Source organism: Nanorana parkeri, unplaced genomic scaffold (genome assembly GCF_000935625.1).
Source record: "Nanorana parkeri isolate BGI_ZX_2015 unplaced genomic scaffold, ASM93562v1 scaffold69, whole genome shotgun sequence".
Taxonomy (NCBI): Eukaryota; Metazoa; Chordata; class Amphibia; order Anura; family Dicroglossidae; genus Nanorana; species Nanorana parkeri.
In genome coordinates this window covers 1,439,366-1,455,474 of record NW_017306337.1, presented here as the reverse complement: position 1 = coordinate 1,455,474, position 16,109 = coordinate 1,439,366, and the positions used below count along the sequence as shown (strand labels likewise).

The window sequence follows — 16,109 nt, the reverse complement described above, 5'->3', positions numbered from 1 at the left end:
AAACGTTCTCTGTATATATGTGGGGTCCAGCAAGGAGGTGTTGCCCATGACAACCTTTAATTAAGAAACTTATTTGCTGTGAAGTACATGAGAACTGGAGATTGTGTACTTTCTATATTACAGCACAGTGAGCAGCCCGCACTTCTTCTAAATCACGAGCTGGAGGCCATGACTGAGGCCCGGTATTGGGCGGGAAGGGGGTGTGTAGAGGGGCGGCAGTGAGGAACGGGGAGGGGGAACGGAGAGAGACGTGGGACTGAGGGAAAGAGACTTGACTTGAATGAGAACGAGCTGGAGAGGCGCTCGGCAGCAGACATTCCAGCACCCGCAGAGGAGCGGACAACACAGCTGCAGACATGCCGGGCAATGGGATGGAGCCCCGGGCTCTGAAATACGAGCAGACCCTGGTGAGTGACCCAAGACAATGCCAGGATGACCTGTGCACTCCATACAGCCCACAAGTACAGGGTGTCAGGGTGCTGTCCCTCCCCTGGTGTGTTTTTATGTAAACCTCCCTTTTTTCTATGAAAAGACAGATCCTGTTCCCCATGCTGTTCAGTCACACAGGGGCCACCTTTACTGTGCTTGTCCCTATGAGAACCTGCAGACACTTTACTGTCACCTGAATGTCAGGGACTGAGGCTGCCCATTGCTGACACAGCTGAGCTCAGCTTTTTATTTAGTCACTTTCTGGTTTGAACACAAGTAGCCGGTATTTTTGAAGGGGAAACACCTGACTGTGAATATGTAAGGGGCAGATAATAGAAATAAAACCTAGAGATGGACAAACTTAAAGCCCATCCCTGGGTCAAACAAACAACTACCCTTGTGGTGGCACTACCTCTGCACTGCAAAGGTTAAAGTGACACTAATCTCAGGAGTTAAATCTTCAAAATGCATTCAAGTACCTTTTTAAATATTCACAAACATTTATCTTTTTGTGTATCACTCAGCTGTAGATCCTCAAATCATCTCTGAATTCATGCTGACACTGTCCTTCCTTCTGGAGGGTGACTACTTCTGTTCCCCATGGCCCCCGTGCGTGTTGTAAAGTAGTCACCACTGCAAGCTTGCTTCTGTGATAAACTACAGTCTCAATGTAGTAAACTAAACATGAGATTGTAGTCCATCACGGGAGTGATCTTGGAGCGATGTCTACTTTACAACATACACACACCACAGACACACACACACACACCATGGGGAAGAAAAGTAGTCACCCTCCAGAAGGAAGGTCAGGGTCAGCGCCAATTCAGAGATGATTTGAGGATCTACAGCTGAGTGATACACAAAATAAGATACATTTTTGTTCATAGGCTACGTTAATTTTAAGATTTAACTCCTAAGTTTAGTGTCCCTTTAACTTCTCATCTCTGTCTAGGGAACTGGAGTAAAGCAGATATCCCGCCAGGCTGCTAGTCATGTCCCCGCAGCCTCTTCTCCTGTGGGCCCCGGTGGTCTGAGGACCACTGACGTCATCACATCTCATGTAGGTTACATTGACCTGCATTAGACAGATGCTGAGGGACAGGTAACCAGCCGGAATGGAGGGGGAGAAGAGGAAAGCAATGACTGTCTGGGCAGCAGAGATCAGGTTGGTAAATCTGTTTTGGGCCACACCAGGGCGACAGTTTCATTGTTTTTTTTCCGCGTGTTTTGTGTAGTGCGTTTTTGCACATTTCAGGGCGTTTTCTGTTCGTATTTAAGAGCGTTTCAAGGCTAATTTTTCAGCTCGTTTTCAGTTGTCCAATGAAAAGCAGTCTCGGCTGCAAAGAAAGCGGCCTGTTTCTATTGAAGTCTATAGAGCAAAACGAGCTGATAAGCGCCACAAAAGAAGCTCATGGACTATTTTAAACAACGGCCGTATTGTTATGCGCAATTCAGCGCGCTTGTGTGAACAACCCCCTTTGGAATATATGGGGTTTTGATTTGCAAGCGTTTCAGCGCAGAAAAAAACTTGCAACGAAACGCCCTGGTATGAACGGGGCCTTACTCCAGCCCCTAGATGATAACAAGCACTTAAAGCAAATCAAGGGGCACAAAAAGCAAGTACCCTCCCACGGGGCTACCCCTCCATGGCAAGGGTATGGGTTCTTTTTGTTTGCCCGGAGATTTGCTTTAAGCTGCCCATTCACAGAGTCTGGTTTCTTATTTGCCCTGTTGGCACCCTACTGACCGACATCATTCGACTAGAAAATTGAAGTAGCTGGGCAGAAAATTGTTGGCTGAACAGTGACTCCAGCCAGTCAGCTGCACTCACTGTATATGTATTCTGACAGAGGGGGGTGCTGTATTTCAGAACACAATAGACGCAGCGGGAGATTTGCCCATTCACACTGTTTCATGTGGATAGAGGAATCTGATAGATTTTCTTTGTTCAGCCTGCAGACTGAACAAAAATGTCTACTAGTGTGTGGCCAGCTTTCGCAGAAATATTATATTTGACATGTGATCGGCAAAATAAGATGTCATGTGCGACAATTCACGTTCCTCAACAACCACCAATTTTGTTTTGTCTGGCCCATTTAGTTTTGGGGGTTCAATAATTTCCCCCGAGTTTCTGAATACACTTAACACCGGTCTGCATGCAAGGGAGTTGTTTGTAGCCTGACCCGAATAGTCCTATGCATGATAATTGGCATCAGACTGGGTCAGGAAGGATGTTTTAGACGCACATTCACTGATTCCTTAAAAACGTACATGGTTGTTGCAGTGTATCTCTAGCCATTATTCCATTTTTTGTTTGTTTTGGATAGACTTAAGCTAGCCATGCGCATACAGATTTTCCCTCATCAGCCTCAATTCCCGTATTTACTCTAAACAGTGTGGATGGAGGAATCTCCATTGCTGGCTATTGTATTTTGCCTGAATACCCAAACGGTGACTGCATCTGATCAGTCACTGTTTGGTCATAAGTTTTCAACCCAACTCGGTATATATTTTTTAAAATTTACTTTTAACAAGTCAGGTGGTGCTGACAGGGGTCACCCAAGGCTTGAATTCTGGCCAGCTATTGTCTGTCCTCTTTGGTAAGATTCACCATCTCTATTTGTCCTGGAGGCCATTATTACTGAGGCACCAAAATCTGATTGTCCATGAAAAGAATGGTGAAGGGAAATCTTCCAATAGGGATGCCGGTTTCAGTGACAACTGTCACCGCAAGTAAAAATAATTACTCTCCATTCCTGTTGTATCTTCACGACAGGAAGTGAAGGGAAAAAGCCTTATTGCCAACACGCAATAATAAACCTTACAGGGATTGTACCAATCCTAAAGCTGGCCGTACACCTTTCAACCATCGCATGACTTTCCTTATGCGATGGTTGTAAGGTCATTAAAATCTCGTATGATCTGCCCATCTTGGACAGGCAGATCGTACTTGCGATCATCGCAAGCCCGCCCCCCGAGGGGAGGGCTTCCAATGATTCCAATGCTGAGCGGGCAGTGTGAACTTGCGCACAACGGCCCGTTTGGCATTTGTCTTCCGAGCACGCCACTAACCCGCCGAAAATCATACGGTTATCGGCAGGTTTTCAAGCGTGCTCGGAAGACAAAAGACGTGCGAGCGTACAGTAGAAACGGTCGCACGCTTTCCATACACCTGCCGATTATCATACGATCGCGGGATCAACCATGATTATCATGCGATAATCGGCAGGTGTATGGGCACCTTAACTCTATCAAAAAAATAAAAATAATGCTTTGGTTAGAGTTACACTTTAGGGCCAATTTACACTGATGTGCTACTTTTAATGCACACGCATTATGTCCTCCCTTTATGTGCATTGGGATTAGGCAGCCCATTCATTTAAATGAACTGCCAATGCACCAGCACTGCCAAAAAAACCCACACCTACACTATTTTTCCGCCACACTCAGTGCATTACTTTGTGTTGCTTTAGTGTGTTGGGGTTCCATTTAAAATGAGTGACGCTACTAATGCACCTAAATGATGCTGTACAAAGTGTGAAGCCAGACAAAAAAAACACTCCGTCAGTCTCTAAAAATAATTTGTACCTGAGGTTGCAGCTTCTGTGTGACTCTTCGTTTTGGACACTTCCAGGAGTGTTGGATGCCTGTGTCTGCCAGTGTGCACTGTGGGCCTTCCTCTCTACCCTACATTAGTACATATCAGTCAACCGAAATGTCCCCTGCACACCATACGGCAACCAGGACCTTTTGATGCTTGAAAACAGCAGTGGTGCTCGCAGTGATGTCCACGGATGGTGCCGTGCAAATCCATAGATGATCACCAGCACTCACAAAATTGAAAAAAAAAAACACAGGTTCTTTTGATTGTAGAACAACGTCGCATGTATCATATAGCCGATGATATATGCCGGCTATATGATACATGTGACGTTGTTCTACAATAAAAAGAACCTGTGGATTTATTCCATTTTGCGAGTGCTGGTGATCTTCGTTGCTATAATCTCTACCTTCGTACATGACACAGCAGTGACCTAGGGGCCAGAGGATGGGACCACAGTGTGCAGCAGGGGCCATAGGCATTTCTCACTCCTGGAAGTCTTATGGAGGATGTAGATTGAAAACTGGGGACATGTGCCACTGGAGAGGTGAGTATAATGGGGTTTTTTTTTTTCTTGCAGAGAACCTGCCTTAGATCTGTGTTGACATGCATCATATCCTACAGTAATGTCTGAACTTTATAGAGATGTCCAAAGGGGCATAACAGATGCTGACACAGTACGCATGAAGCACAGCTGTGAAAACGGGTTATTTTATAGTCTGACTTTAAGTGTCTTTCCAGCTTTGCATTTAAATTGAGGAACCCCCAACATATGTTAATGTACCCATTTACACAGCATATCCAAAAATAATTGAAAAATATTTCTTATGCTTTAGTATAACATAGCAATAGAGAATTTAAGTAGGATTTTTCAGTTCTGGAGCTTTAAAGGAGAACTATGGGGTCAGTGTTTTTCCCCATAGTTCTCCTTAGGGTAACGGGAGGACACAAACTAGCGTCCTCCATTACCCTAAGCTCAGTATACTGTGAGCTACAGCTCGCGGTATACTGAGACGCCGCAGCCCGAGCGGATCCCAACGTAGATGACGGGATCCGCCCAGCTGCGTGAGTGACAGCTGGCTCTGCCTATCTAGAGGCAGAGCCAGCTGTACCCGCCCCCTCCCCCGTCCGATCCGCTAGTCAGCGCTGGAAGATCGGAGCGGGGAGAGGGGAATACAGCCCCTCCCCCCTGTCACGGCAGAGAGCCGTGACAGGATCGAGAGGCGAGCGAACCCGGTATGTGTTTGCTCACCTCCCGATCTACTGAGCCGACCTGTGACAGTCTCATTGTCACAGGTCGGCTAGAACTATGAGGTGAATGAAAAGCACTCACCTCATAGTTCTCCTTTAAGAAAAATCATTTAAAGGGTAAGCAGTAATTTTTTAATAACTGTACGGACATGGATGTCACAGCGTTGACATTTTCTCTGTACCACTCAGAAGATGGATTGTTGACGTATCCTCTCCTGATCGGCCTGTGGCAGAGGGGCCTTAGGCGTTTCCAAGCTGTTAGAAATTGACTGAAATCCCACTTTAGTCTTTTTGTTATCCTTGAGAAGGAAAAACATTCTCATTAAAAGCAGGTAAAGAGGTCAGGGATGGCTTGTTTAGTGCCTGTTCACTCCAGAAGCTGCTTTAGAAGGCAGCCACTGGTCTCTTCTATGAGGGCCCACTTAAACCATATCGAGTGCGGTTCGAGCCTGGAACGCACTGGATCGCATAGATCAAGCTTTCTGGGTGGGAGGGGGCGTGTTAGTGTCATTCATGTCAATGGCACGGCAGACACACTTCCCGCCCGCAGTGCGATCGCCCACACCAGAAAGCGAGGTACAGGAATGCCCTCCGTTCCGGTGCAGTTAAATCTGAAAAAATGCTGCATGCACTATTTTTTTTTTTTTAGAGCACACTGGAACGGAGGGCATTCCTGTGGGAGGGGACGTGAGTGATGGCACTGCGGGCGGGAGAGTGTCTGCAGTGCTATTGACATGAATGACACCAACACACACCCTGCTGCCCCAGAAAGCTGCCCGGCTTGATCTATGCGATCCAATGCGTTCCGGCTTGGAACGCACTGGATATGGTGGGACAGGGCCCTAAGGGTTGTGGTGGTGATGCTCTGGAAACAGCTCATCGCCCTGCAACCTTTTTTGTTAGAAGTTTAAGGTGAAAGTGACAGTTCATTCAGTTGTCAGAGCAGTATGGTAGGATGAATTGCCTCGCACCACTTTGCGCTGAAAAAGTACTGCATATGCTGAACTTGCATTGCAGTGGTGTGAACTGTGCTGATTGTAAACAAGGAAATTGTATTTGCTTTGGGACTGTGCTGCACAAAGCTGCTCAATGCAGCAGGTGAGGGCCTTTAAAGTGACACTAAACTTGGGGGATAAATCTTTTTAACATGCACTTAAGTATCCTAATTATTAACAAAATTATAGTTTATCATGGGAGTGAGCTTGGAGTGGTGTCTACTTCACACACAAGGACCATGGGGAACAAAAGTAGTCACCCTCCATAAGGAAGGACAGTGTCAGCACCAATTCAGAGATGATTTGAGGCTCTACAGCTGAGTGATAAACAAATAAAGGTCCAGTTTGGTTAATGGTAATATTTTTAATATATAACTTCTGAGTTAGGTGTCACTATAAGTTAAGCTTCTATATATTACATAGCATGATATCTTGGTAAGCCTTATAATAAATATGGAGGCTGCCCTTGTTTAAATATTTGAAATGCTAGCTTTCTGCTTTTTATGCTTATATAATAGTTTTAAAGCCATTTTGTAGTTTTGATAGAATAGGGAATAGTTAAAACCCCTTTATTTTTTTTATTTCAATGTGCCCCCTCCCTCCCCTGAACGCCCGGAGCTGGTCGGGTTTGCGGTCCAGTGCGTTCCAGAGGCCGAATGCTCTGGAACGCAGTCTGTGGTGCGAACCAGCCTGTAATGTAAAAGGGCTGGTTCGTATGTTTTTTTGCTTTTTTTAAATAGCTATCATTTTAAAAGGGTGAAGTAATTTTTTAATTTTTTTTAAAATTAGTTTATTAACTGACATGTCATCAAAACAAGGTTACAGTCATGAATGTTCGAGCAAATGTTATAGATGCAACTACCAAGACACATGTGATTGCTGTTCTTTACATACAGTTCTAGTAGAAGCATTTCGGGGATATAAAACTGTTCGCTTATCAAACATAACATTTTACATAGCTCTACCGTAGTAAGAGCATCTGATGTGCTTTCATTAAAGAGAGATTCTGCAGTCGGTACAAATTTGCGTTGTGATAATCGTTACTGTATTAACTCGCGGAACGCAGAATATGTCATCAATGCTATAGTGTAGTAGCCATGCTATGGGAAGTAGTAACTCAGCCTCATCCAAGGCAAGTGTGCGGCGAGTGTGCTGGGATTAAAGGTGGATAAGAGCAAAGAAAGAGCAGAGTAAGCTGAAGGGAGTAATAGACACAAGATGAAGGAAAGGTTTGAAGAATGGGTAGGGTCCTGAATCGCTGCCAGCGTCCCCGCCCAAAGAAGGTCTCATCACCTCCGGCAGCTGAGGAGCTAGAGTCCTGCCAGGGGAGGTCCCCTGAGTTAGTGTGAATCAGGAAGGCCAACATGTCCCCCATGAGTGCGGCCTCAGTGTCAGTCTGATACAAAGTCTGCATATTTGGTGGAGTGTTGGAAGTAGATCCATGATCCCCCCAGGTGGTCAAGAACCTCCCTCCGGTGTTTCTAAGGGAGGCCGTCAGGTCTTCCAGGACATACACCTCTCGCACCTTAGAGAGCCATAACGAGATGGTTGGCGGGCTCGTTTGTTTCCACAACAGGGGAATAGTGGCTCTAGCAGCGTCTAATAGGTGGCGTGTGAGTGAGTGTCGGTATTTTGAGAGTGGGGCGGCAGACATGTGTAGCAGACATGCCGCTGGCTTATCTCTGAGGTCCGTCATGGTCAGGTCCTGTATGACAGATGGCACCTGGTCCCAGAATGGTTTCAAGTCCGGACAGGACCAGAAGGTATGTAGGGTGAAGTAATTTTAGACCACTGATTTCACAGGACATATGTGTGTTAAAATGACCCTGCGTGGGAAAAGTTGTTTACAACTATGTATGAAGTGGCTTTCAAACTGCCATCAAATCAGTTTAGTGAGTAACAGTCAGATGACTTGGGGCCATACGGAGTACACATATACAGTATATTCTACATTTGGTCCCCAGTCTCCTCTAGAGGTGTTCTAGACATGAGATCTGATATTAATATGGACGAAGGAACTTTGGTTTCTGAATTAACATTTTTGGTATATGTCAGTATGTGCAATGGTAAATTAACGACCTTGGTGTGTAACCCTATAAAATCAGCAGTTATGTATTCACTGACTGTGTACCTTGCACTCCCCACTTTGATGCCAGTGTTAATAGCCCAAACCACTTTGGCTGGAGTCGGCCCTCTTTCATGCTGAATCTCACTCTGCATATGTATGTCATCATCCCCAAGTTTCTTTAAATCTTATAAAATAGCAGGTTGGAAAAATGTTCATCACCCTACACTGTTTTTTTTAGACACTGAGTCATATGCAATTTACTTTTCTGTCACATTATTTTTAATGGGAGCTGCTACAAAGGTGATTCGTTATGGTGTGACTGAGCATTTGAATTCCATGATCCAACAAGGTTGACAATTGTATAGCAGGAAGTATTATCCCCCCTAGATTTAAATGCAAGTGTTTATTTAAGAGATTCTTGGATGTTTGTTCCCATTCAAGTGTACCCCTGTATGACTGAAGTAGTGCTAAACAGCAATTTTTTAACAGATATTTTTTCACATTGGCACTGTACCCCGGTCAAAGTCTTCTGGACGGTTGAAGTTATTGCTTTCTCACTGATGCTTTCTTATCTCTGTCGTAAAAACGTTTTATAAACTGTATAGTTTCAAGTTTAGTAACGAAAGTAATTCTGTTATCTGGCCATCTTTTACTTCAAAACCCAGGATCCAATTGCTGCAGGAGTTTTTTTATTTTTTTATTGTTCTACAGTAGCACATCATGGAGGAGACTAATGGAGTCACAGTGGTTTGTAGACATAGTTAAAACATCCTGAGTTTGTACAATTATGCAAACGACCAATACAGCAATTAAGAAGATAGTATTATGTCTGATAGGTAACTTAATGCTATTGAAGTTGGGAGATGTCAAGTGTCGTAGTACATTCAACAATAAAGACAATAAAAAGTCTAGTATGGTGTTTTGCAGTTTCAACAAGATGTGGACCGTCTTTGCTCAATCCTGTATCTTTATGTCTTTCTAAGTTCTCAACTGCTTAAATAACCATACCAGTTGTTAAATTGTGTTGTTTTAAGTGTAGGATTGCTTCCATTTCACTGATGTAGTAGGTAAAATCTATCCATTCCTTCGCCATTGGGACTGCTTCCATCCTTTAATTTCAGGGAAATATACGGTATATATTTGTTTTCCGTACAGGTTTCATTTAAGTATAACCTGCTTTTCTGTTATCCGTATTAATTATAGTTTTAAATGTCACCTGCAACAAAGCTAATGCTTGTGTGCGAAGCCTTCGATCAATGTGCCCATTCTGTAAATCCTGCTAGTTACTAGGTATAGGCCAGGTAAGCTGATTCTGTATGGTCTCACTGCAAGCTTGATGAGAATGTCTGGTAATAATTGGTCTGCAAACAAGGAGCAAGAGAATGTCTGCTTTCATCAGAGGCTTCTCATATTTTTTACTTAATGGCAACTTCCAGTATAAATGCTGAAGTGTAACTGAATGCAGCTGCTAGACTCATTCACCTAACCAACGGCTCAGTGTCTACAACGCCCCTCTGTAAATCCCTCCATTGGCTTCCAATAGCCCAAAGGATAAAATTCTAAATATTACCAACCATTTACAAAGCCATCCACAACTCTGCTCCTGGCTATATCTCAAACCTGGTCTCAAAGTATCACCCTAACAGTCCCCTCCGCTCTTCAAAATACCTCCTGCTTTCCAGCTCCCTCATCAACTCCTCCCATGCTCGCCTCCAGGACTTCACTAGAGTCTCTCCCATCCTATGGAACGCTCTACCCCAACCTGTCCGACTATTTTCTACTCTGACTGCCTTTAGGCGATCCCTTAAGATTCATCTCTTCAGGGAAGCCTATCCCACCTCAAACTAACCACTGAACTATCACTTTCTCAAACAATTCATCCCACACAGCTACCTCCTCATGTATCACTTGCCCCTCCCTTTTAGATTGTAAGCCCTCAGGGGCAGCGCCCTCCTTACCATCTTTTAATGAATTGTATTGTGATTGTAATGTCTTCCTTATATTGTAAAGCGCTGCGCAAACTGTTGGCGCTATATAAAACCTGTATAATATTAATAACTGATGTTACATTTTGGGACACTTGTCTCCATATATAGTTTTGATGTAATGTTTCTAGATTAAAATATACTTTACATCTACTGTTATATCTGTAATCTGTGTAACAGTCCTAACCTCTGTTTTTCTTTTTTCTTTTTTAACGTTGTGTCTAATCATATACTAAGCTGAAGGGATAAAGTATCACTCTTGGGGGTCCAGGTATACCCCCAAGAGTGATACTTATAAATAAAAGCAGAACTAAAGCTTAGTTGTTGCCAATAACATGTAAGATACGTGTATAATTTTCCTACAGTATGATAGATGAAACCACAGCTGTTTACATATGTTGTGTTCCCCAAAAAAGAGGTAAAGATTCTCTATACACGTGACCTGCTGTTGCTGTACTTAGTGTTGTTTGTGCATATTTCGTCACAACATATTCAGCTTAAACCTTCAGCTAATTATTTGGTTATACTACTAGCCAATTTTTCCCAGGTAATAATTCACTAGTTCATAAATCTAACCCTTAGTTTTTGCTGATAGTATCATTTCATAGTCCAGGATGCAGTGATAGCTGCTCTGGTGATATGAAATCTTCAAGTGAAAATGAACTACTACACTCAGTACTGTGAGGCTGCTATATGGGTGACAGGTCACCTATCATGATTGCTAGGCAGCCAATCGGTCCACAGACGTAAACAAAAACCTGACAATAATGCCATACCAACATTAGTTTGTAAAGTCTATTTTGTGACAGCAAAAGTTCATTTCTGAACAAGATATTTTACCTTTTAAAGAAGAACCTCTGGCAGTTACAAAATTAAGTCTTGCAGTGGGGCTACCCTCCCACTGCAAGGGTTATAAGTGGTCGTTTTGGTCTAGGGTCTAAAATATAAAAGATCCTCGCCCGATCCTTCATCCTGCCTGCTAGACCGGTCCCTGCAGCCTCTTGTCCCATCCACTCCAGTGGTCTAAGGATCTGTGAGTCACTACTGTGAGGATACTTATCTGTGAGGATACTTATTTGTATTGGGGCTCTTTAAATCCCCAAATAGGGAAACATTAGATAATGGGCTGGATATTGCTTGCCCCTCCATAAGATTTATTTGAGATGTGTCCATGCCATGCATAGGTATATGTGCCAATGCTACAAGAGTGTGCATTGTACAGAAAAGTTATACTTTTCTAAAGTTTACAGAAATTGGTCCCAGACCTCGGCCAGGTACCTGTTTTACATTGGCAACAGCAACATATAAAGATGAAAGATTTTGCTTGCATAATGCTTTAAGTGAACGTGTGCCCATGCACACTAAAGTATTTACATATCCTGAACAATCAGTAAAAGCAATTTAAAGTAAACCCTCATTCATCTCTGTATCTATAAGCTTTGTGGAAAAATGTATTTTCAATGTTTCACAACACAGGCACTGTTTTTTTGTTTTTTTAATGAGAACAGAATCTTGGCAGCCTGTCAGCCATCAAATGTAAACGCATAGCAGCAGGTGTTTCTAAGCTATTAGAAATCAAGGAAACCTGGCTTTAGGGTCTTTGTTGTGATCTTTGGCGGTATTTTATGAAGATTACGTTAGGATCAATTCACATGATCAAGCCTCGCAAAACACACATGATGGCTGGTGTGTGGTGAAAAACAGCGCAGATGCGCGGTTCTACCATGTCATGCTATGGGTCACTGAAAAAACGTACTGCATGCAAGATGGTGGTGTGAACTGAGACAATTGAAAACCAGGTCTTTACCATGCCAGTGCTTTGGGATTGCGCCAGCTGGAAAAGGTGGCCAGCGCAGCCCCAACACATCTGGTGGGAATCGCGCCCTTTAAAAGCAGCTAGAGAGGTCAGGGATGGCTTGTTTTTAAAGCTATTTTACTGCTCGTTAAAAATCCATAAACTGTTTATCTATAGTCTGAGCACAGGTACACTTCAATGCCGCTCCTTAGTTTTGTGAATTTTTATGACAAGAATGCTGGTAGCAGTTTCCCTTATTCCCTGTTTCTGTATTCTTACTATGCTGCGGTAAGAGTTTGCATGCTTACACGCAGGCCTGTCAAAGAAACAAATGTTCAGCATTCAGATCACGCACACAGTACTGTCCACCATTTAGTTTTAACAGAGACTTAAACATTTGTGCAGAATATTCTGTAGCTATTATAATCTGATTTTGTTCACCAAAAGCACAGAAACAAACATTTTAGGGTTTGAGGTATGATAAGTAGGTGGACAGGATATTTTCTTGTTGCCTGTAGCATCTAATTGAAAACCTTCAGTCATTTTCTCACATGGACTGCAGGAATGACAGTTGAATGTCTATTGGTTGCACAATCTTTTCAGTCATCAACCCCATAGTTGTATGGGATGTACAGTATGCTATAGCACAAATTAATTAACGTGTTACTATGTCGGAATAAGAAATTAGTTTTTTGCACATTCATAAAATCAAATAGAAATCCCACAAATGTTTCTGATTGAAACCTTCGTGTTGTAACTGAGAAGGGTACTATGTGCTCAAAATTCCCTATAATGTATAGAAATGCTGATTTTTGAAGTGCTAACAGAATCCTTATTGCCTGCCTCTCTTATGGTGCCCAGTGTTCATTTTATGATGTGTGCCCTGGATATTGTTTTCAAACATTGGCAAGGCATTTGTAGCCTGTTAGACATTTGATGTCCAAACCTGCAGGAGCCATGTCACATTTTATTAAATACATTCTGCATGAAGAATCCCATTTTGTTTTTTAGAAGGGCTTTCATTGGTAAGATTTTAGATCAGATTCAGTATTGTGAATTACATTTGTACTTTTAAAAAATGATTACCTCGTCGGAACTTATCGTAATCTAATTTGTGCCCGAAGATGACATTTTTTTTTTTATATTCATGTCTCTGGCATCTGTCTTTCTTGTCTTGTCCGTACGCTGTCCTTGGTGGGTGGTATTTTGTCTGCGGCAAGGTCAGCATCCTGCCAACATCACTGAGATTAAACTTAATGGCACAAATACCTCGGCCTATCAGTTTCTACCTGCTGACTTTGGCACAATAACACCAACTGATAAGTGTTTGGAATGCGCATAGAACGCTATGAGAACAACAGTTAAAGATTCATCTGAAATAGTGCCTTTTGGTCTATTTTGTACGGAATTAATGTACAAGTCAGGAACTAGGCTTTTCAGTATTGGAACAGGCAAGCAAGAAAAGGCACCATATAGTGTCTTCTGTGTTGCTAACTATACAAAAGGTTTAATTTTAATATCTGCCTTAAATTTGAAAGCATGTGGGCTAAATGTCTCCCAATTTAATTTTGGTGCAAATGGTTTGTTTTGCCACAAAGCTGTGATTCAAAAATTCTCCCCAGTAAATTTCTACTCTGTCCCTTACATGTCGTAAGAGTTTCCCTTAAAGTTCATAGGACTAACACAAATTACGGGGGGAAAAACTTGGAAGTGGATGAGTTTGGCAATTTGTGTTTAATACAGAGCTTAAAATGACAAGATGGCTAAGTATAAAAAGATGCTGTATACTTGCCTTCCTGTTAAAACTCCACCATGTTGCTGGTCCCTAGCTGCTGCAGATTGCTGGCTTTAATAGATGTGTAGGATACCTTCTTAACCGTGTCACACGCCGTGGTTCCTCTCATTGACTCTTACCAAACTACAGGCCATAAGAGCCAGCAGAAGAAAACATAGCACATAGCACATGGCAGGGGAAGAAGATATTCCACACATCCAGAAGATATGGGTACCTATAGCTGCCAGGGATCAGCAACATTATGAAATGTTAACACACTGGCCAAGACCTAGTTTGAGGTACGAACATCAGTTTTATGCAAATATTTGTTATGGGCAACTGAGTGAGAGTTACTTTTGTACAACAAGCACCAAAAATGGAAGGAGCAGTTTTATTGTTCACATGTCACTGTAATAGAGGGGGTCTCTTAATTTGCACATTTTTGTACACTTTTGCGAAGGGCTATTAATTTTTAAGGATATATGCTGGAAATGTCACTGTAACCAGTCTACAAGGTCAGCTGTATAAATCTGGGTAAAGGGTGCATTTTAATTTATAGATAGTGTTTTTGTTTTGTTTTTTATGTAGCTGACAAATTGGAACTGTAAGGGTATATTATTTTTCCCTGTTTAGAAGAATTTGTATATAAAAAAAACACCTTTGGTCTAATGTAACACGTGGGAAAGTGATCAAATAGAAATAAGGAGTATACATATTATCAGTGTTCTTGTCCTTCAAAGATAATGCAAGTTCATAAAATTGTCATAGATGAAAAACATATCTCCTTGGATCTTATCCAACAAGGTAAAACCTTATCTAATCTGGCCATATAACAGGGCACACAGTTGCTACCATGTGCCAATGCTAGCTGGATAATGTGTAACCCCTTTTTTATTTTAATGAAAACTCTTTGGACTGGTGAAAAGATGAGTCTTGTTTCCTGTCCCACTACACCCTAAATGTCCAGCAAACTTGAAATATAAACTGGCTAATGTAAAAGAGATAGAATTAACAGGTTACTTTCAGAGTGTTTCAGGAGCTTATCCGATTGATGATGTGCATGATAAAGTTATTATGGTCCTTCCTGTCTTCTTTCAAGGACACCATAGTCAGGCTCATCTACATGAGTTCTTTCCTTTTCTTCCACATTGATTGATTATTAAAGGGGGTTCCCAGTGAAAATCGAAGGTCACTGACTGATTATAGCTGACTAGGGCAGTTGTTTGCAGTAAAACAATCTATTTTTCAACAGTAAATGAAAGTTTTGGAGTGCTTCCTTCTTGGTTAGATTTATGAGAACATGTAGTGGACCTGCACTTCTGCATCCTCCTAATAAACATCAGCGGGATTGCATATCTGCCACCCTCCCTTACAATTTTCTTTTTCTTTAACTGGTTAAATGGAGAAAGCGCACAATCACCATTTGTTATTGCTTACATCCAGTAATTCTGACTGTGAAATGCATGTAATGAAAGGGTCATGTGGCAAGGTGATAATATTGTCATTGATTTCCGTAGGAAGGAACAGCAAGATTCTTGCCTAAGGATTTGCGATTTACCAGCTTATTTTGTTTACAGTTCAGCTGTGGTCTAAAAATGTCCATGGAATCATTAAGCCTCATTCGCATTGCATGATCTGGCATTCCTGCCCCAGGACTCTATGGATTCCTGGGGCAGGAATGCTAGGTATCACTGTTCAGATGCGTCCGCAGTACCCTTTGAAGTTAATGACCAGGTGATAGCGGCCGCATCTGTAAGCTACAGTCTGCATGTAATTCTATATCACATGATTACATGCTGTTTTGGAACAGATCACTGTTGCTGGAAATAACTACCCTGTGTCCAGGGACAATCCTCTATCCAAAACTGCAGCTCATTGCTCTATGTGGACAGCCACTGACAGATGTGGCTTATGTCAGCCGGCCATTCACTTGAATAGGTGCAAAGAGGCCACATCTGTATGGACATTCCTGGGATCCCTGTAAGAACATGTAGGTTCTGCAGGCAGGAATCCCCAACCACACATAATAGGTGTGAATGGGGCCTAAGCTTCCCAAGGGTGGGAGCACGCAGACACATTTTAGATTCCGAATCGCAGTATTAAATATGCTAGGGATAAAACAAAGAGTTGCAATCAATCGCTACACATAAGGAAAGTAGCTTTCTATGGAGTATTGCATGCAGTAGCATTGTGCAACATTTGCTATCTGTC

General features: G+C 42.4%; 1 protein-coding gene across 1 annotated transcript in view; it reads left to right on the top strand.

Moving 5' to 3' along the window:
- Positions 1-247: 247 nt before the first annotated feature.
- Positions 248-16,109, top strand: part of CLCN2 (chloride voltage-gated channel 2) — a 147,117-nt gene continuing 131,255 nt past the window's right edge. Inside the window, exon 1 of the mRNA XM_018576552.1 lies at positions 248-407. Coding sequence (XP_018432054.1) covers positions 357-407 — 51 coding nt within the window. The 5' untranslated portion in view covers positions 248-356. The remainder of the gene's footprint in view (positions 408-16,109) is intronic.